Source organism: Prionailurus bengalensis, chromosome B3 (assembly GCF_016509475.1).
Source record: "Prionailurus bengalensis isolate Pbe53 chromosome B3, Fcat_Pben_1.1_paternal_pri, whole genome shotgun sequence".
NCBI classification, from domain to species: Eukaryota; Metazoa; Chordata; class Mammalia; order Carnivora; family Felidae; genus Prionailurus; species Prionailurus bengalensis.
In genome coordinates, this window is record NC_057355.1 from 120,610,974 (window position 1) to 120,631,719 (window position 20,746).

At 45.5% G+C, this 20,746-nt stretch overlaps 1 protein-coding gene across 1 annotated transcript; it reads left to right on the plus strand.

Annotated features, from left to right (window-relative positions):
• Window positions 1-1,361: 1,361 nt before the first annotated feature.
• DLST (dihydrolipoamide S-succinyltransferase) lies at window positions 1,362-20,608 on the plus strand. Its single transcript, XM_043556643.1, has 15 exons — window positions 1,362-1,705; window positions 2,275-2,308; window positions 5,373-5,421; window positions 8,517-8,572; window positions 8,701-8,775; window positions 9,002-9,057; window positions 9,642-9,753; window positions 11,290-11,445; window positions 11,815-11,891; window positions 12,768-12,865; window positions 16,563-16,693; window positions 18,108-18,181; window positions 18,480-18,563; window positions 18,980-19,147; window positions 20,117-20,608. The coding sequence occupies exons 1-15, from the start codon at window positions 1,643-1,645 to the stop codon at window positions 20,249-20,251; spliced, it is 1,368 nt and encodes a 455-aa protein (XP_043412578.1). The 5' UTR covers window positions 1,362-1,642; the 3' UTR covers window positions 20,252-20,608.
• Window positions 20,609-20,746: the final 138 nt, after the last annotated feature.

The following is a 20,746-nucleotide window of genomic DNA, read 5'->3' on the forward strand; positions in this document are numbered from 1 at the left end:
GCTTTGGAAGCACAGAAAAGGTATCTGTTAACTCTGATTATTAGGGAAGGGATTCAAAAGAGACTCACATGATGATTAGAAGTCCCTAGGCAACTAAGAGGTAGGATCAGCCCACGCCAAGATGGGAAGGAGTGAAATAGCACACCGGGGCTATTGCCAGTGGTGTGGTAACACGAAAGCTCAACATCAGTGAAAATCAGGGGGGCGGGGATCACAACATAGCCAAAGGCCAGGTTATCAGGTGCCTGGTCAAACTGAGGAGTTTGGACTTCATCCTACTGATAGGTTGAAGCAATTGAAAAACTTCAATCATAAGAGTGACAGGATTAGATGTGTGTTTCAAAAGGATCTTTGACATGGAGGATGGGTTAGAGAAAGTGTGAGTGGAGGCCCAGGTCCCTTTTGGAAGCTTTTAAAAGAATCCAGGTGACGAATGCTGAAGACTTGATCAGGGGCAGCAGCTGAGCAAGAAGGTTTTCTCTATTTCTCGTTAGGGCTTCTGCCAATCCTTGCAGGATTGAGGTGGAAGCTTCCAGAGTTTAGGTGAGTGAAGGCACCATAAAGGTGCCTGCGGACCGGGCAAGATGACTCAGCTGAAGCAACCAACATGAACGGGCATTAGTGGCTCATTCATTCATTCATTCATTCTTAATTCCACCAAAGCTTATAGGAAACCTTTTCTATTAGGAAGGTGAGCTCTACGGTTGAACATTCAGGGGCCTGGGCATTGAAGGGGAGGGAAAACTAAAGAGGGGTGGTGGTGCTATGTGCTTTCACTTTGAAGGTTTCACGCAGGATGGTTAAGACACACCTACCTATGCCAATCTCTGTTCCAAGTGCTGAGATACAGCAGTGAACAAGACAGACAAGGTCCCTCATTTCGTGGTTTGTATTCTAGGGATAGAGTGACTAAGGAACCACCTCCAAAATGCATAGGATGTATGGGGTTACAATTAGCTTGGAGAGAATTTGAGCAGGACGAGGGAAGATCAGGAGATGTTGCAGAAGTAAGGCTGCTTGCTGATCTTCGTCTGGTAAAAGGGCAGTGGGAACCTTTAGAGGTTCCTTGGGGCTGCTTCTTTGTTCTGGGGTTAGGGAGGCCGGGAAGTGACTCTTGCTTTTTTATATATATCTGAGGAACCCGAGGCTCAGGAAGCAATGTCACCTGCCCAAGGCCACTCAAGTGTAAGATAGGGCAGGCGTGTCTGCCAAGGTCCGAGTTCAAAGCCCATGCCAGCCTCCTTCTCTTTGCCGGTAGTGCAGAGGTGGAAAGGCGCGGTGTCCCGGGGTCCCAGGAGAGACTGGCGCCAAGCTCAGGGCCAGCTCTAAGGAAAGGTCGGGGAGGGCGGGACTCCGGGAGCGTCCTGGTCTCCGGACAGTCGTAGGTGCCCCGGGAGGACCGACCCAGGCCGGCTGGCAGTGCAGCGGGCTCCAAGAGCGCCCCACCGCCGTAGGCTCCCTGGCGCTGACAGGTGGGCTGAGGCCGGTGCTGGTCTGCGCTGCCCGTCGGTTCCCCCCACCCGCCAGTGGTTCGCTCCGAACACCCCTCCCCGGGCGGCAGGTACCGTGGCCCGCCCCGCTTCCGGTTGTTGCCGGGCCCTATATCCGGTGTCCGCCCGCCCTCGGCTCCGCCGCCGCCGCGATGCTGTCCCGGTCACGCTGCGTGTCTCGGGCGTTCAGCCGCTCGTTGTCTGCTTTTCAGAAGGTACGGTCCGGCCGGGCCGGGTCCCCGGCGGATGAGAAACGCGCCGGCGGGCCGAGGGGCAGCCTGGGGAGCTGGGGCGCGGCGCGCCGGTCAAGCCGGGCACCAAGGGCACCGGGACGCGGAGGCCGCGGACTGGGCGGCCCGGGGGCGCAGCTGCTCTCTGGGGCGTCTTGCAGAGCCCAGCGGCCCCCAGCTTTCCCGAGGCAGCCGGCGCCCCGTCCCCGGCTGCGCCCCACCCTCCGCGCCGGGGCTGAGGAGCCTCCCAGAGCCGCGCCCGTCCCGACACGAGACTCAGAGTTTGGGAGGAGGCGCGGCGGAGTCCAGACGGGATCCGGGGCCCGCCCCCTCTCTCCCGTTAGTCAGTGGGTGTTCAGCCCCGGTGGGAAGTTGAGATAGTTTGTCAGGCCCGGTTGGGACTGAGAGCCCTGGTTGTTGCATTTGCCTTTTGGAGTCATGAGATTCACCTGTCACTAGCACCCGGGCAGCTTTGAGTCTGTACTTAAAAGAAAAAGCTGTTTCTTCCCGCCTTTCATCTTGGGTGACGTCGATAATGTCTTCTTTCTCAACAGGGGAACTGCCCTCTAGGGAGACGTTCCCTGCCTGGTAAGTTGTGCCCTTGTCTTCACCTAACATGCTTTTCTCCTGGGCAGAGCAGTAAGTGAGGAAACCGGGGTGCTAATGTTTCTCCACATGATGTTCAGATATATAGGAGTGAAACAAAGTACTATTTAATAAGAACAGCTATCGTTTATTCATTTAGCACATAGTTACTGAGTTTCCCCTGCCTGTACTAGGTGCTCCCTAGGGATGCAGCAGCTGACAGTTCTTGCCCTTCTGGAACTTACAATCTAGGAGAAAAGACAGTGTAAATTGCTAAGCAAATGAGGGATCATGAATTTTGGTCATGCGCCGAGAAGGAAACAAATGAAGGTGGACAGAAGGGCCCTCTTTAGTAGGGGACATTAAAGCTGCAACCCAGAGGGTGTGACAGAGGCCAGTTCAGTGAAGACCAGGAGAAGGAAAGGGAATAGCATGTACAGAGACCATGAGGAAGGGAAGAGCCTGGCAGTGTTTTGGCACTGGGAAAAAAAGGTGATTTAGCCAGAGAATTTTGGTTAAGGGAGGGAATGGTCTGAGATAGAAGATGGTGTGTGGACTATTGGAAGGAATTTAGGTTTTATCCCAATAATTTAAAAAAAAAATTTTTTTTTTCAACGTTTATTTATTTTTTGGACAGAGAGAGACAGAGCATGAACGGGGAAGGGGCAGAGAGAGAGGGAGACACAGAATCGGAAACAGGCTCCAGGCTCTGAGCCATCAGCCCAGAGCCTGACGCGGGGCTCGAACTCACGAACCGCGAGATCGTGACCTGGCTGAAGTCGGACGCTTAACCGACTGTGCCACCCAGGCGCCCCTATCCCAATAATTTTTTATATGCCTGGCATAAATGTTTGTTGAATGAGTTGATCCTATTGTGAGCTTTCTGTGTGCCAGGCATTGTTCTGAGTGCTTTCTGCACATTTTGCAGTTAATCATCAAGAAACAATAAAAGAGGTATTCTCTTTTACAAATGGATAACCCAAGAAGGGGTAAGTGCCTTCACCAAGGTCACTCGGCCAACTATTGGTCAAGCCAGGTCTACCTGACTCCTCAGCCTCAACTCTTAACCCATCATGTCATCGCTTACTCATGTGCTCAACAGATGAATTATTGAGTTCTTACTACATGCCAGGCACTGTGCTAGGTGACAGGGAATACCCTCCAGAATCTTAAGGGCTAGCTGGAGAGACAGCAAATATGCATTTATGCACACATAAGGACACAATTACATCGTGATGACTCTGAACTAGAAGTCTAGGGTGTAATGAAAGGGTGGGATGTAGCCCAGCTTGGGAAGGTTGAGAGTGGTGAGAATGTCACTAAAGGCTTCCCAGAAGAAGTGACATTTAGGCCAAGTCTTAAAGAATACATAGCAGTTGGCCAAGAGCAATATTACAGGCAAAGGGAATTGCTTGTGCAAAGGTTTTCAGGCAGGAAGGGACTTAACCGGTCACAGAAATGGAAAGGAAGTCTGTCTGGCTGCAAAGATAGGGAGGGCTGTACAGTTCAGGGATGTGTAAAGTTTTTGGACTTCATCCTAAGAGTCCTGAGAACATAGGCACCTAGCAGAGTGAGCTTGTAGTGGACTCTCAACAATAAATATTCTTTTAAACTAGGAATCCCAAAAGTAAACATTTTCCCCATTTATAGACTGGCAGGACAATGGAAAGAACCTTGTACTTGGGGTTTGCGTTGTGTCCCAAGGCTTCACCTTGGGCTAGTTACTTAAACCTCCAGAAACCCTACTTATGTATGAAATGGGAATAATGACAGACGGTCGTTCTACTTCAGGGAGGTGTGAGACATGAAAATCAAAATGAGGTCATTTATGTGAAAGCTTTTTTTTTTTTTTTTTTTTTTTAAATTAGCATGAGAAGGGGAGGGGGCAGAAAGCGAGAGAATGTTAAGCAGCCTCCATGCATAGTGAGGAGCCAGATGCGGGGCTCAATCCCATGACCCTGGGATTATGATCTGAGTCAAAATCAAGAGTCAGATTGCTCTGATGGCTCAACCAACTGAGCCATCCACGTGCCCCTGTGAAAGCTTTTGGTAAACCCTAAAGCACTGTATAAATGAGACTTGCTATAGGATGAACTCTAAATTGGACTCAGGGTTCCAAAACTCTGTATGAGCTGTTGGTTGTTCTAGCTCAAAGATATGCTGTACTTGGGATTTGTACCGCAGAGGCATTGACTGCTGAACAGAGAAGTGACTTACTTGACTCTGAAACCTTGGAGATTTGGGGGAGGAGGGGGCACAAGAGTGCTGTTTCCCATTTGGTGTCTCCTGAGCCCATGGTTTGGAAAGAATTGTTAATAGATCTGAAGGAAATAAGAGCTATGAAAGAACTTGTTAGGGGAGGCAGCTGTACTGTAGTAACTAGTTGTCAGTTGGGGAAGTGCTGTTATCTGTGATAAGGACAACTGGTGGGGCAGAAAGGGGCTCCAACCTTGTTGAGTCTGACCAGAGGGGAAGACCTCAGGGAGATCACAGAAGACAATAAACTGAAATGAGGGACAGTGATTTGCTTGGTACTGGGGCAAACTGGAGACCCTGAACCTAAAGTAGCCCAGTCTTTGCTACTAGAGTTTGGGTAGTAAGATTTCCAGTTTCATGCATTTTAAGTAACCAGGGAAACAGAAACCCAGACCAAACATTCCCACTGCTTCTCAGATTAGGCTATGTGTAGTCACAAGAGAAGCCATTATGTGTCTTTCTCAAGCTTCAGTTATATTTGAACACTTGGGGAGTAGGGAGGTTTTATTGTGAAAATATGTAAGGATAATGGAAGTTTATGAATTTTAAGGTAAATAAGATGATAAAACTACTTCCAGCTTTGCCCTTAGAATTCTCCCCTTTCCTCTTCAAACATATACCCACTCTCAACCCCACATACCTGTTGCTCTCTGCCATTGAGAAGCAGGACTCTTTTGGTAAAGATTATATTGGTGCCTACATTTGATCTTGCTCTGTCTCAGCATTAGGAGGTGAACAGACTTTTCCATTCCCAGCAGGTAACCTGTATAAGATAAGAGTTGTTGGTTAAGAGTTGTTTTGTTTCTTGCAGGGGTCTCCTTATGTCAGGGACCAGGTTACCCTGACAGCAGGAAGATTGTGTAAGTATCACTGGGGAGCACAAATGTGTGACCACAGGGTATTTAAGACTCTAGTTCTAAATTTGACCATCTGCTTTCTTCACTGGCTTCGAAGCCTAGCTATCAAGGTGGTTATGTTGAGTCTCTAGACCTAATCTTGTTGTTGATTTATGAGGTGTGATATACCTTGAGCTTCAGCCTCATGTCCAGTGCTGGCCCGAGAGTGTGGTTGTCCTCAGGTGTTTAGATTATAAAGAAAGTGAAATTGGAACCCTCTCTTTATGGGAATAAATATACAAGGGTACCCATAAGTATTCTGGTTGGATACAGATGCTGCTGAAGGGCTGGAGGTTAACATTTATTGTGGAGATTTAGAGCATCCTCTTGGTAGCATAGTATTCATTTTTGAAACAGTAAAAACAAAAGACTAGTCAGTTGAGGCCTGGGACTTTGACTGCTTCGGAGGGAATGCTGTTATTGCGTAATGCAGTTTGGGAAAGGCCACCCATGTGTGTTTCAGATTAACTTCTGCTTATGAATGTTGCTTAATGCCACTTTTCATTCCAAGTATTTTCAGGGTGGTGGTAAGAGGATGCTCTCTAGTTATCGGTTAAACAGCTATCAAGCTACTTTCTGTCTAGGGAGAGTCTTTAAAATGAAGGGTCAGCAGATTAGTTCCTTCTTCACCATGCATCACAATGGGATTTTCTTTTCAATTGAGAAAATGATGCACTTAGTACTAAAAGAATGAATTTCTGAGGTTTTTTTGGAGGGCAGTTGACATTCATGAGTCTTTGAACTGTGTATTTTTTGATCTAGCAATTCCATTTCTAAGAATCTATACTAAAGAACTCCTGGTATACCCAGATTTCTCTCAAAATGGGCAAACAACACGGGGTTGGTTAAGCTGTCATGTTAACACGTTCACACTATGATAAGTGGGAGAACGCAGGTTATAAAATGGTTCTGTATTTTTACTGTACTTTTTTTTGCTGTTTCCAAATATTCTACAGTGAACATGTAATACATTTTGTTTCTTTTTTTTAAGAGAGCATGAGCAGGGGAGGGATGGAGAGGTGGAGAGAGAGGGAATCCCAAGCAGGCTCCACACCATAAGCTGAGAGCCTGACATGCGACTCAGTCTTACAAACCGTGAGATCATGACCTGAGCCGAAACCAAGAGTCAGACACTTAACCAACTAAGCCACCTAGATGCCCTTCATCTACAATTTAAATGAAAATTGGAACAACCACAAATTTCTATGCAATATATACAACAAATTACCGTCTGAAAGTAAATGGTTTTTCAAAAAAACACTAAAATTTCAGGGGTGAGATCACCTTATAACTGTTTTTGTGTTGTCTTTTGTCTGTTTTCTGTGAATAAGGTACCCACTTTATTTTAAAAATCCTTTCATCATAAAACATATTGATTTTTCATGATTCAGAAGTGGTCTTGCAGTGCCACCAAGTTCCTTTTCCTGGAGACAGCCAGTGCTCCAGGTTCTTGAGTGTTCTCACGGAGCAGTCTCTGCAGTTACACATTACCCACCAGTTCTGTCCCGTGAACGTGTGCTTACACATGGTTATAGACTTTATGCAGATCACTTTGTGTTCTGTGCTTTTTCAAAAAATAACATACATTTTCCTCTTGATTCCACATAGGTCTTATAGTTATTTTGACATTACAAAAGTAGAAATGTCAAAAGGCAACTTAGGGGCGCCTGGGTGGCTCAGTCGGTTAAGTGTCCAACTTCGGTCCAGGTCATCTCATGGTCTGTGAGTTTGAGCCCCATGTCAGGCTCTGTGCTGACAGCTCAGCCTGGAGCCTGCTTCAGATTCTGTGTCTCCCTCTCTCTCTGCCCCTCCCCTATTCGTGCTCTGACTCTCTCTCTCTCTCTCTCTCTCTCTCTCAATGATAAATATTAAAATAAGTAAATAAATAAAAACAAAAGGCAACTTAAATCTGTTTTTCGTATCATAAAGGTGCTTGTTGTAGAATATTCAAACGGTCCTGAAGTGTAGAAAGTGAAAGTCCCCATCGGTCCTAGTCATTCTCCCCAAATGTATATGTGTGTTAACAGATAACCATGGATACCATATATATCTACATGTCCCACTCTCTAAAGTTAACCACTCTTATTGCTTTCGTGCATGTAAGGTGATCTCATTCTCTAGTTTCCATTATGTGAAGTTAGTGCCATATTGGAAAATACCTTGGTCTTTTGAGGTTCTTCTTGAGTGGGTCCAGAATGGACCAGTGTGCTGCCTCCTAGCAGGAGAACAGACTAAGAGATATCTTAGGACTTTTTTGGTGGTTCTGCCCCTGCCCCCACCCTTGGCCCATAACATCTTGGTTTTTTTTGTTTTTTGTTTTTTTTTTCAACGTTTATTTATTTTTGGGACAGAGAGAGACAGAGCATGAACGGGGGAGGGGCAGAGAGAGAGGGAGACACAGAATCGGAAACAGGCTCCAGGCTCCGAGCCATCAGCCCAGAGCCTGATGCGGGGCTCGAACTCACGGACCGTGAGATCGTGAGATCGTGACCTGGCTGAAGTCAGACGCTTAACCGACTGCGCCACCCAGGCGCCCCAACATCTTGTTTTAGTACCGAGTTAACTGTGTCATCTTGCTGCTTTATCTGATCTCGGTCTGTAATCCTGCAGACAAAATTTCATTGTTTGTGGCGCAATGGCACGTACTTTATCTTAGGTGGATTTGGTTAAGAAAAAACCTAATCAGGAAGCCAGTTCCTTTTGGTGGGTGTGCAAAGGACCAAGATGCTTATCTTTTCCTTCACTGAACCAAATGTAAGGCTCTATTTTGTGAGACCTGACGTTTCACTTCAGCACAGGGTTCTGGACTCACCCGAGGAGCTTACTTCTTAGGGCACCCAAATCATCTGGGCTCTGCCATAGACCTGCTGAGTCATAATCTCTGGGGATGGGACCTGGACACGTATGCTTTGGAAAAGTTCCCCTAGGTGACACTGATGGACACCCCTGGCTGAGAATCACTGATTTAAAGGGAAAGTGATCCATGGTGCCTTATCTAGACTAAGATGTGAGTGGTTCACCTGCTAAAGGAGCTTACTTTTTTTATGTTTTTTCTGTAGTATTAACAACAGTAGTGTCTTCAGTGTTCGCTTCTTCAGAACTACAGCTGTGTGCAGTAAGTACCAGCCTTCAATTCCCTGCCTGCTTGGGAATGGCGTTTTAATGGGAAGAGCAACAATGGGGTTTAATTAAAACGGAAATATATGGAATCCATGTGATTTTTCTTTTTTGCTCTTTTCCTAGAGGATGATGTGATTACAGTCAAAACCCCAGCGTTTGCAGAATCTGTCACAGAGGGAGATGTTAGGTGGGAGAAAGGTAAGATTTCAGGCCTTACTCGTTTCTTAAGTTTAAATGCTTTATAAAGTTGTCATTGCCCTCCCCCTCTCCCTGCCTCAGTAATTGGGCTCCTTTCTTCTTATTACGTGCAGTGTAATTTTTCCTGACCCTATAGGAAAAGGGTCTTTTAACACACCTGTCAAAAGGGATTTTGTGGCTATTAGAGTCCTTCCCACTTAACAGGCAGCCTTGACTGTCTTTTCAGCTGTTGGAGACACTGTTGCAGAAGATGAAGTGGTTTGTGAGATTGAAACTGACAAGGTAGGCTTGTCCTATATTAGTGTAATCTTTCATGCTCTCCCCCTTGGTTTATTAACCTAATTAAAAAAAAAAAAACAGGGACTTAATTGTTGTTTAAAGATAATTTTTAACTTGCTTTAACCTCCATTGTTAAAGTGTTGGAATAGCTCATTAAAAAGAAAAAAAAGTCTTAAAAGTTTATTTTTGGATTGTTCTCAGTATATGTATTATGTACGTTAGTGGCTTTAGTTTTGTGTGTGGTGGGGGGAGGGGGTGGTGGTGCACACATGTGTTCCTGCACTTATGGGTTCCTGCACTTGTGCTTGGGCATGAGATGTTTGGATTTTTTTTTTTTTTTTTTTGTATCACTTGGAAACACATTAATTGAACATTGCTTTAATGTTTCTGTGAAAGGACAAAGGGTGAATCTTCACAATAGCATTGACTCTTCATTACTCTGAGAGTGTGGCCTTGGTGTTTCTATGTGCAGAGTCTTGTATATCTGTTTTGCAACTGTTGTGACTCATATTGGAGATTCTAGACAATTAAATTTCTAATGCTGAGTAAAAATTTGAACTCTTTCCCCATCTGTCCTTGTTTTCCAGACATCTGTGCAGGTCCCATCACCAGCAAATGGCGTGATTGAAGCGCTTTTGGTACCTGATGGGGGAAAAGTAGAAGGAGGCACTCCTCTTTTCACGCTCAGGAAAACTGGCGGTAAAGAAGTTCTCCTGGTTGTCAAGGTCTCCAGTGTTCCCCCTTGGAACTGGGGCTGAGCATAATGTACTAATTCCTTGATACCTCAAAGACTGTTTGGCATTCCAGCTGCTGTTAGTTGAGGGACTAAGGTGATATTTATATAGTGGGCACTTTAAATATCAAGTTCTAGAAGAAAGGGGTATTTAAAAAAAAAAAAACTTGTAATAACTCTTCTTTCCGTGTATTTTCTTATGCTGGACCTTTTCTTAAACATATAATAGAATGAAGAAGATTCTAAAGATAGTGATTTTTTTTTTTTTTTTTTTTTCCTTCTCCCCAGCCCTGGCACCAGAATCACATGGGGGTTTTAAAATAAGACAAATGCCTAGACTCCATGGTCCAGGGATTCTGATATATGAAATCTGGTGTTAACAGATCTTGGCTATTATAGTTTGTTTTTGGGTGTTTTTAATGCTCTCCAAGTGATTCTGATACAAAGCCAGGGCTGAGAGCCACTGCTCTACTAAAGTGAGAAGAAATAATATTTCATGGTGTCCATTCTGGAGAATTCAGTGTGTTTTTTCCACCTGTGTTTTCTCATAACATTTGTAGGGAGGGTTGCTCTTTCCCTTGGGAAGAAATGAGAAACAAGAAAATGAATTATATGGGACCTTACAGTCAGTATGAGGGGTTAGAAAAGAAAATAACTGGTTTTCTGATTCTTTGTTAAATGCTGTGACTGCTAACGTCTATTTCTTTCTCGTTAACAATATAGTTAAGTAGACAGATGGTAGATTACATCCTTGAGATTAATCAGGCTGAGACCAGGCTGAGATAATGTGTGGTAGAAGGCTAGGGAATAAGATCGATTCTTCCAGTTGAAGAATTCTATCTCTGTATCATTCCTTGAAAAGAATGTTCTTCTAATTTACATATGAAACCAGATATGTACAGTTGGATAAACTCAAAATACACATTTAATTTAAAGTTGTGAGTTTATGGTTTGGCCACCTCATTGATTTATGAGCATTATGCTAGATGAAACGCTCTGAACTCTTTAAGTCTGAGTGAGCCTTTATTTTAGACTTTTATTTTTTAATAGTTTGGAGTATTCTTCCACATGTGATGTTAAAGTAGAAGATGAGACTGTCAGTATTCCTGTAACTAGAAATGTGTTGCTTTCATGTATTTGTATTAGCTAGCATCTTCAATTGCCTGGATTTCTTTTGCTTGGAAGTTTATATTGCCATAGGCTTAGTAGGTGCTGTGAAAGTACTTGCTAAATTTGACCAGCAGTCAATACATGTGAAATCAGGAAGGCAGCTGAATTAAGTCAGTTATGTAATGTAGGACATCCAGGAGCGCTGGGAAATGGAAGGATAGGGCCTCATAACATTGTGTGCATTTCATACTGCCTTGTATATATGGCAGATGCCCAGGTAGAATGTGTCAAGTGATTCGAGATAGAGCTTTCGCTGCTCAACCTTGCTTAGTGTCTGATTTGGTTGCTTTTCGTTCCAGACAACGCCAATGGCCTCTGTTTTTGTTTTTCAGCTGCTCCTGCTAAGGCCAAGCCACCAGAAGCTCCTGCTGCTGCAGCCCCAAAAGCAGAGCCTACAGCATCGGCAGTTCCTCCTCCCCCTGCAGCATCCATACCCACTCAGATGCCACCAGTGCCCTCACCCTCACAACCTCTCGCTAGCAAACCGGGTAAGCCTTCACCTCCCACGTGTCTCTGTGTGGGAGAAGAACATCTCATCTAATGTCATGTTCCCTCATAGGGCAGAATCTGAGACTAATCATGGCTCTGAACAGGCTCTGTTGACTGCTTTGTAGAAGGAACTGTAGACTTTGTATCAGAAGACCTGGATTTGGATCCCAGCTTTTTGTTTACAGCTATGTGACCTTAGGGTAGTTACTTAACTTCTCTGAGCAGATCATTCACTTGTGAAGTGGGAATGGTCCTAGTACACCTCAGAATATCTTCAGGATTAAGGGACAATACAGTATGAAAGCACTGCCACTTAGTAAATGTTATTCTGATTTTCTGATGCAGCTGTACCTTCCCTTCATTTTCAGTGTCTGCAGTAAAACCCACTGCTGCCCCTCCCGTAGCTGAGCCAGGAGCTGGCAAAGGTCTGCGTTCAGAACATCGGGTAAGCCTCTGGGGACCACTTCCAGGAAGAGGCAGGGGGCAGTGTTGAGATTAGTGGAGTGCAGGCCCTGTGGTGCCTACCTTTGAATGGCCGACAGCTCATGGAAACTGAGTTTAGGAAGTGATGTATTCACAGTCACATAACAGTCAATTGATAGGACTAGATAAAACCTAGTCTTCTGAACATTTACTTGTCCAGTGGTTTTTTTCCCCACTGTGTTGTGCTACCGCTGAAACGCCTTGGTTGAGTGAAATATTTGCAGGAGACGGGAGCTTACTGACGTGCGCCCTCCCTCCCACAGTAACACACACTGTAGAGAGGTGGTTTGGTGAGCTCTGTTCCTGCCCCTCAGGGACGCTTAGCTGAAGGCTACATAGTAATAGTAGCTACTAGCGGTGGACATAAAACCTCAAGGAAGTATGGTCAAGAGTGTGGGTTCCCCTGCCTGAGAATACTGCCTAAAAATACTGTCGCCTCAAAGTTTGTTGCTTGTGAGTTTCCATTCCACAGTAGCTATTCTCATGCAAGTCTTTATCACCAGAAATTGCCCATTCTGTCGTGATTCTTGGGCTGGCTAGCCCTACACCACACTCTTCCTTTTCATAAATTGGTTTTGGTTTTTAAATCAAACCATTTCCTGAGCCTCCATTCTTGGTCAAATGCAGGCACATCTGAGTGAGTAGTTTTTCTCTGGGTCTCCTCTCATTCTTGCTCAGAGGAACAAAGCCACCACAGGCAAGAGAAAGCCTGGAGCTCTTGTGCTTTATTACTATAGTCCTTGACCATCCAGTCCTTGTAAGCTGAGTGCTCCCTTGGACCGAGCAGGGAGGGCTTGATCCAGAGAGACCAAGTTGTCAACACTTGTCCCACTTTCAGGAGAAAATGAATAGGATGCGGCAGCGCATTGCTCAGCGTCTGAAGGAGGCCCAGAATACGTGTGCGATGCTGACTACGTTCAATGAGATCGACATGAGGTGAGCGCTCTAGTCCCTATCTCCTTTTCCTCGGAGAACACTTGAACTTGCCCCAGCCCCTACCTAGTGCTGATTCCAAAACTAACAGCAAGAAGAGGGATCCCTTTGCACTGTTTGTTGACTGACACAAGAAGTAACCCATCAGTTTCATTCTCTAATTGCCTGCCTCTGTGACTTAAAAAACTGGGCCTTTTATACCTGAATCTTGTGACGTCTGATAAATGAGGCTGATGATGGTGTTAAACTCTGATGACCTGATAACTGGTGTTGAGTTGCCAAGTAGAGATAGGGCAACCACGCCAGTGAGGCTTATGTCTGGGCCTACCCTGGAGACAAAGAGCCACTTGACTCACGCTCAGAGCCAGGGCGCTGCACCCTGCTTCTTTCTCACAGCGACCGCTCCTTAAGTGCACTTCTAGGCAACTCAGACTGGGTGGTAGAAAGGCATAGGCTCGTCTTTGCTTTCACCTTTACCAGCTTTGATAAAGAAATGAAAAGCAAGTTTTTGTTTTGTTTTGTTTTTAAAGTAAAAACCTCAGAATGATAACCAAAGGGACAATTTAATATAACCATTTCTATGGTGAGCTGTTGACTCACCCATTTTCTTCAAGGTTTTGATGTATACAAGTGTCAGCACTGTGGGGAAGACAATGTGTTAAATTTTGCAGTATTTGAGCACTTACTGTGTACAAGATGCTATACTGTATTTGAAGGGCATACAAGGATAAGGGAAAAAGAGCCCTACCCTTTTAGAGCTTACCATGTGGTTTAGATAAACACAAAGTAAAATCTAGGAAAAGAAGCATCAGAAGAGTACAAACACTATGAGGTGGAGAGAATGAGAGTATTTGTTTTTGGGGTATAGGGCAGAGATGGGGTGGGGAGGGTCAGGCAATACTTGGAGGAAAGATTTTTTTTTTTTTTTTTTTTTAATGTTTATTTTTGAGACGGAGCATGAACAGGGGAGGGGCAGAGAGAGAGAGAGAGGGAGACAGAATCCGAAGCAGGCTCCAGGCTCTCACCTATCAGCACAGAGCCTGATGCAGGGCTCAAACCCACAAACCATGAGATCGTGACTTGAGCCAAAGTCAAACACTTAACTGACTGAGCCACCCAGGTGGCCCTGAGATTTTTTTTAAAGATTTTATTTCTGGTGGGGGCGCCTGGAGCTCAGTCAGTTGAGCACTTGACTCTTGATTTCAGCCCAGGTCACAACCTCATGGTTTGTGAGTTCAAGCCCTGCATCAGGCTCTGTGCTGACAGTGAAGAGCCTGTTTGGGATTCTTTGTGTCTCTCTCTGCCCCTCCCTCCCGTGTGCTCGCTCTTGCTAGCTCTCTCAAAATAAGTAAACTTAAAATATATATATTATATATACATAATTTTAATCTCTACCCCGTGTGGGGCTTGAATTCACAACCCTGAAATCAAGAGTTGTATACTCCACCAGTTGAGCCAGCCAGGCGCCCCAGGAAAGAGATTTTTAATAGGTCTTAAGATCAGCTAGCATTTTGACACAAGTAATATTGGGGGGAGGGTCATTCCAGATGTTGTAAACAAACAATATGGACCTGACACAGGAAGTACAGGATACATTTGAGAAATACCTGATGTCAGGAATGTGTGGGAAAGAATGGGAAAGGAAGTCGGATCCATACTTTGGAATGTTTTGAATGCCAGGGGTAAAAGTTTATATTTAATTCAGGAGGAAAACCATGAAGTCTTCAGGTCATGTCTTTGCTGCTTTTTATTCTAAGTGTTTACTAACCTACTTTTCATTAGGAGTTGTTTTCTTTTGAAGGGATCTGAAAAACATAGAGAAGGGAGTGATGTGTTGACAGTGCGCTGTGGCATTGTTCCCAGAGTAGGGCTCTGTGGCTTATTTCACTAGATGTTTTCCATTCTGTCGTGAAGCTTCCTACAAAGACTGGATATCATTCAAGCAAAAGATTTCTCTCCTTCCTATCCGTAGGACACAGGGAAGGGCCTTAACTAATGAATCACAAAGGCTGCAGCTTATGTTTCAGTGCATTAGGGCCAGATTGTACACAAATTGAATTGGACTTTGAAATTCTACCTAATTCCTTAAGACAAAACATGTAAATATTTGTGGCCTTGAAAGATGCAGTTGGCCCAACAGCTTTGATGGGAAGGTAAGTGCAGTAGCTGGATCACCTTTCAGCAGCTAATCGAGGTGTCACTTAACAGTGGCCTGGGGTCTCACTGCAGTCAGTAATGTGGTTTAGATCGAGTGCCCTTTGGGTCTTGTGCTGATCAGCTACCCATGAGGGGCCTTTCTGAGGCCTTCTCCTCTACCCTGTTGTCCCAGCCCCTGCCTCCAAGGGCAGAGCTCTGAAATAGAAACTGCTTAATGACCAGACAATAGCATTTGGGCAGGTTTGAGAGCAAAGATGTTTATCACATCTCTTTCCCTCTTCTGCAGCTCTTGTGTCTTGGGAACCAGTAATGTCTTTAGGGTGGTAATTCTAGCACTAAATAAGGTTAGACTCAGGAAAACAAACATTTAAACCCAATCAGGCCCCCTAGGAAAACTTCCTTTTTCAAAGGCAAACCGTCTGAAGAGGGAGTTAAAGTTATACCGTCTTCTTTGGTGCTAATGTCAAATTAGGCCATTATAGGGAGAAAGGGAAAACTGAGCGTTTAGGCTTGAGATAAAGTTCAATTCAATTTCCATCATGGAACTGTATTCCGATAAGTATTGAGGTTTCTGCAACAAAATAATGGGAAAATCATTTCCCACTAACTGCGGTATGTATGTGGTACACATCTGTGGAGAAATCAGTCCTAAATGAACAAAGGCTGTTTACGTTGTAAAGGCTTCTCAGAAGGCCTTGCTGCTTGTACTCTAAAAACTTAGGTCCACACATCTCCAGTTTTCTAAATACCAAGGAAACCACATCCATTAAACTGATATTAAGGGCAAGGGCTATGTCTTTATTATATTTGTATCTTGATGTCCAGCCTTGTCCCTTTCATGTGGTGGGTGTTAGCACCTGTTTGAAGGAACAAGTATATGGAACTGCTAACTCTGGGGGGTGAAGAACAAATCTATTGACTTTCCCGTGAGCCTAAGAGGACACTGGACTCTACCTGACCGTATATAGTCATGGATGCTGTTGCTCACATGGAGCCCAAACACCTGTGGAGGTTTTTGTTTTTGTTTTGTTTTTTGTTTTCATTATTTAGGAGACTGGAAGAGGGTCACAAGGAAGTCATAATCAAGTTTGTTGTGGATTTTGGGGACATAATTGTAACAAAAAGAATATTATTTATTTTATAGACTGTGTTTATGCTTAAAACAATTTTTCTTCAGAGTAGAGAGCTCATGATTTTAGTGTAGCTAGAAATCATGTTCTTATCCAGTCAAGGATGTTGGTATGCTGCATGATCTCTTGATCATATTACCTGTCACTGAAATTTGTGATTTCTGGAACAGGAAGGAGCCCCATAAGGGACTTAACCTACCTTAAAGACTGGACTGATTCTTTTGATTCCAGGTTTTGTAAAGGAACAAGGTTATTATATTGACCTCCGCTGGACTATTTCAAAACTTGAACTTAGGTAGATGGTCCAGAGTAAGGGAAAAATGTTTACCCAGTTGTGTACACGGAGTTAGAAGCTGGTATGAAATCAAAATAAAGGCTTTGTGGTCATTTTGTTTTGTGATGTGTTTTTGCAGTAACATCCAGGAGATGAGGGCTCGGCACAAAGATGCTTTTCTGAAGAAACATAACCTCAAACTAGGCTTCATGTCGGCATTTGTGAAGGCCTCAGCCTTTGCCTTGCAGGAGCAGCCTGTTGTAAATGCAGGTGAGTTTGTGGTGGCCGGACCCCAAGAGGTCCTGGGAGATGTGTGCAGGAACACAGACTGCTCCCACACACACAGAAAGATGGGGGCCAACAGACCAAGACTCTTTCATACCTGTGAAAACATGAGTGTCTTTCCCCAGAGACTTCTTGGTTCACCCTCCTGAAATGGTGTCATGATTATTTCTGCCTCCCCCGCTCCCCCAAGCTGGACAGAATGGTTTCTCCTCCCAGTTCATAGTTTGGCAACTGCTCTGCCATCAGGCAGTTCTGAGCAAGCCCAGTTTTCCAGGCTTCTCATGTCAGGGTGGAAGCTTATGTTCTGTCTAGCACCAGCCTTCCCACGGGCCCTGGCATCTTGTGGCCTATCACACTTGGCATAGGTTCCAGGGTGACCTTTGGTTTCTGGTCACTGAACCTCACTGGTAGGCCTTGGGCTTGGCCCCTCTTTCGTGGACTTGGTGCTCATTTTCCTTACTTTCTGCTCACCTATGTCATTGCAATGTTGATCTAACAAGCAGTTCTTTCCTATTGAGATGCTTCTCTGTTCCCTGGAAGATTGGAGAGGGGATAGTGACACTTTTGCAGTCCTCAGCAGTGCCAAGGGTCCATAAAGATCTAGAAATAGAAACCCTAGACCCTTTCATTGAGTGGTGTACTTTTAGGTAGGTAGAGGGGCGTCTTTGCTTTGCCCAGATGTGTCCCTCCTTGTTTGTTCCATTCCTCTCATGCTTTCCTGATTGGCTCTCCATCCCTTTCTTCTGCCTGCCCGGACATGTAGGCAATTCTCAGAGTTCTCTTGGCCTCTTTCTCACGTTACATGCTTTTCCTTGGTGGTTTTCTAACAACACAACCATAGACTTGCTGTGGAAAAGATTCCCAAGCTTGTGTTTTCTCAGCCCTAGACCTAGACTTTTCAGCTGCCAGTTTGCTATTTTCCACTACCCTGCTTCCTCCCGAGCCTCCTAGAAAGAGGCCTCCCTCACCTCTTTCGAGAGTAGGCGGTGGAACCAGCGGCCTGCCCACCCCTCCTTTTGCTAATTTGCCTTTCTGGGAGCACTTTGTAAACCCCAGCCCTTGTCTGTTAAGGGAGGGCTTGGGCAGAGCTGGTGAAAAAGAAGCCTATAGTGCATACCTATCCCATGTGAGCCGGTGTATTGAGCCCTTCTGAGGGCTCCCCCCAAAACGGACACTCGTGTGGTCAGGCTCAGTCAGGGTCACTCGGGAGATGTTACGATCGATGGGTTGGCACATTGGTTACAGCTGGAGTAAGAGGAGTCTGCTGCCTGTGGTGTGGTTTTCAGGTGGCTCAGCCAACAGTGTACCAAGCAGTGCGGATTTTTACCCTATTAATGCAGTTATTTCCATATTAGCCTAGGCTTGGGGAGTTGTATGTAACGTGTGTTCTCTCTCGTAGTGATTGACGACGCAGCCAAAGAGGTGGTGTATAGGGATTATATTGACATCAGTGTTGCGGTAGCCACCCCACGGGTATGTTGGGGAAAGAGGGGGGAGGCTCTGGTCTTGGACTCTGTCTGTATGAAACAGGCCCTTCGGGAGAGAACATTTTTATAATCCTGTCTTTTCAGAAGGGAGTTAGTGAAAGACTAACCTACTTTGACCACACCACATCCTTTTCTCTTGATGTGAAGCCTAAATATTTTAAGACTCTTAATCACATGGAGTAATTAAGATACTCAATGGGGAAGGGAGACCATAAACTTGAATCAAAGGAGTCATAAAGGGTACTATTAATTTGCAACTGAAAACAGCTTTTCACTCTCATCAGGGTCTGGTGGTTCCCGTCATCAGGAACGTGGAAGCTATGAATTATGCAGATATTGAGCGAGCCATCAGTGAACTGGGAGAGAAGGTACAGTGAAAAGCAGCATGTGTGCCAGCTGCTGGGCAGGTTGGGGAGGAAGGACTGGAGAAGGCCGTGCTCCCCAGTGGGCAGTGCTCGGGGAGGTGGAGCCTCACTTTGCTCCATAAGGAGTGCCGAGCCCGAGAATGGCAGTCGTCCCAGGAGCTTATGTATAGCCATCTGGCAGAGCTCAGAGTGCTCTTGTATCAGAAGATATCCTTATCAGAGGAGGAGGCCTGCTGAAGAAGAAAAAGGTCCTCGAGGCATCGTACCTTTCCTCTGGTGGAACCCTGGCCACAGGCGTCTCAGCTGAACAGTAGCTAGAACTTGGACTGTTGATCTCAGATGGGAGCCTTCTGGACTCCCCTTAGGTAAAGAAAGCTGGGTCTCACTTCCAGTTCAATTATTAAATCTTCATTTTTTAGGCTCGAAAGAATGAACTTGCTATTGAAGATATGGATGGTGGTACTTTCACCATTAGCAACGGAGGTGTTTTCGGCTCGCTCTTCGGAACACCCATCATCAACCCCCCTCAGTCGGCCATCCTGGGCATGCATGGCATCTTTGATAGGCCAGTGGCTGTGGGAGGCAAGGTAGGAACCATCCCTGCTAATGCCCTAGCAGCTAGATGATGAGGAGAGGGAATCTAACGGCTCATTATAAAAGATTCACTGCAGTTTCAGACGTAAGTTCCATTCTTAGTTTCTGATTAACAGCTAGAGCACTGATCCTCAAATTGTGGTGTGTGCATCAGCAGCATTTGGGAACTTGTTAGAAATGCAAATTCTTGGACCCTTTCTCAGACGTGATGAAGCAGAAGCTGCAGGTGACTCTGACGTGCATTAAAGTGTGAGGACCATGGTGCTGAAGAAGGCTTGCCCCTTCATCTGGAATGGTCAGCAAGCTCCATTCTCTAGGTGCTGTGGGGAGTAAGGGTACAGTTGGAAGCAGGGTCCCTGCCCCGGGAACCAGAGAACAGCAATGGAGAGTCTGTGAGCTGCCGGGGTTGTATGAAGGTTTAGTGGTTCTCTGGGAGTTCAGGGAATGGAGTCAAAGGTCTTGAGCTGGCCTAGAAGATACATTGGTAGGAAAATACTTCCTCGGATTCCTGTGTTTAGTACCTTTCTGGGTCACTAACTCCCTTTTGTGAATCCAAAAATCCTAGGTCTTCTCCCTTGAAAATGCTCACACAAGCAACTTGGCATATAATTTCAGAGCATTTAAGGATCTCTGGTTACTTTTTAAAATTGTAACCCTAAAGAAGAAACTTCAGGCTGCTAGAATTTAAGGACAAACTTTTTCTTCAGATGACAGATGAATGAAAGGGCAGAGCATATTTTTAAAAGGCACTTGTTTTCTTGGTTAAACTTTGAGTCGGGGAGCTTTGCACTAAGGGTGGGCCTTGGTTTTTGAAAATATTCTAAGTTTCCAGAGGCAACAACAACGGGAAAAGCTCTGGAACCGGAAACTTCTCTGTGGACTATGCTTTCTCATCACCCCACTTCCAGTGGGGCCTCCTCTGCTCTGCTGCAGACAAACCTGTCAACTTCTCCTCCCTGCAGGTGGAGGTGCGGCCCATGATGTATGTGGCACTGACCTATGATCATCGGCTGATCGATGGCAGAGAGGCGGTAACTTTTCTCCGCAAAATCAAGGCAGCGGTAGAAGATCCCAGAGTCCTCCTCCTGGACCTTTAGGAGGAAGCCACGTACCCTACGCACCAACCATGCAGGAACTGAAAACCAGTCTTCTCCCTGTCCCCTCACGGGTCCCAGGTTGGCCTGGTGTCAGGCACATGTTGTTGGCCTCAAGCAAGGAAACCAGGGCACTATGTAACCAGCAGCCACAGGTCTCTTCTTGGTATTCTGCCAGGCTCTCCCCTTCTGTGCACCCTTCTTTCACTCGAATATCTTCTTTAGGCTTGAGGGAGAGAGCGCCTTAATGGATGCTCATTAATATTTCCTGCCTTTCTCCCATTAGTCTTGTGCAGAGATGATTTTGCTTCTCCCCTGTGCCAGTGTACTACAATAGGGAAACCACTGGGGACCATGTGATCAAGTTTGTATCTTTTGAAAGTCTGTTCTGGGCTAGGAGGGGATGGTGTCTCCCAAGCTCAGAGCGGCCTCGGTCCTGGCTGTGCACATTCTCACTCGATTCCACCTGTGTGGAGGCATCAACCACAGGCCAAGAGG

Bases quoted from the DNA above. Each gene is read 5' to 3' on its own strand.
- DLST (XM_043556643.1), top strand. From the start codon at position 1,643: ATGCTGTCCCGGTCACGCTGCGTGTCTCGGGCGTTCAGCCGCTCGTTG. The intron at 8,573-8,700 runs GTAAGTACCAGC...CTCTTTTCCTAG, and splicing joins CAGAACTACAGCTGTGTGCA to AGGATGATGTGATTACAGTC. The intron at 11,446-11,814 runs GTAAGCCTTCAC...CTTCATTTTCAG, and splicing joins ACCTCTCGCTAGCAAACCGG to TGTCTGCAGTAAAACCCACT.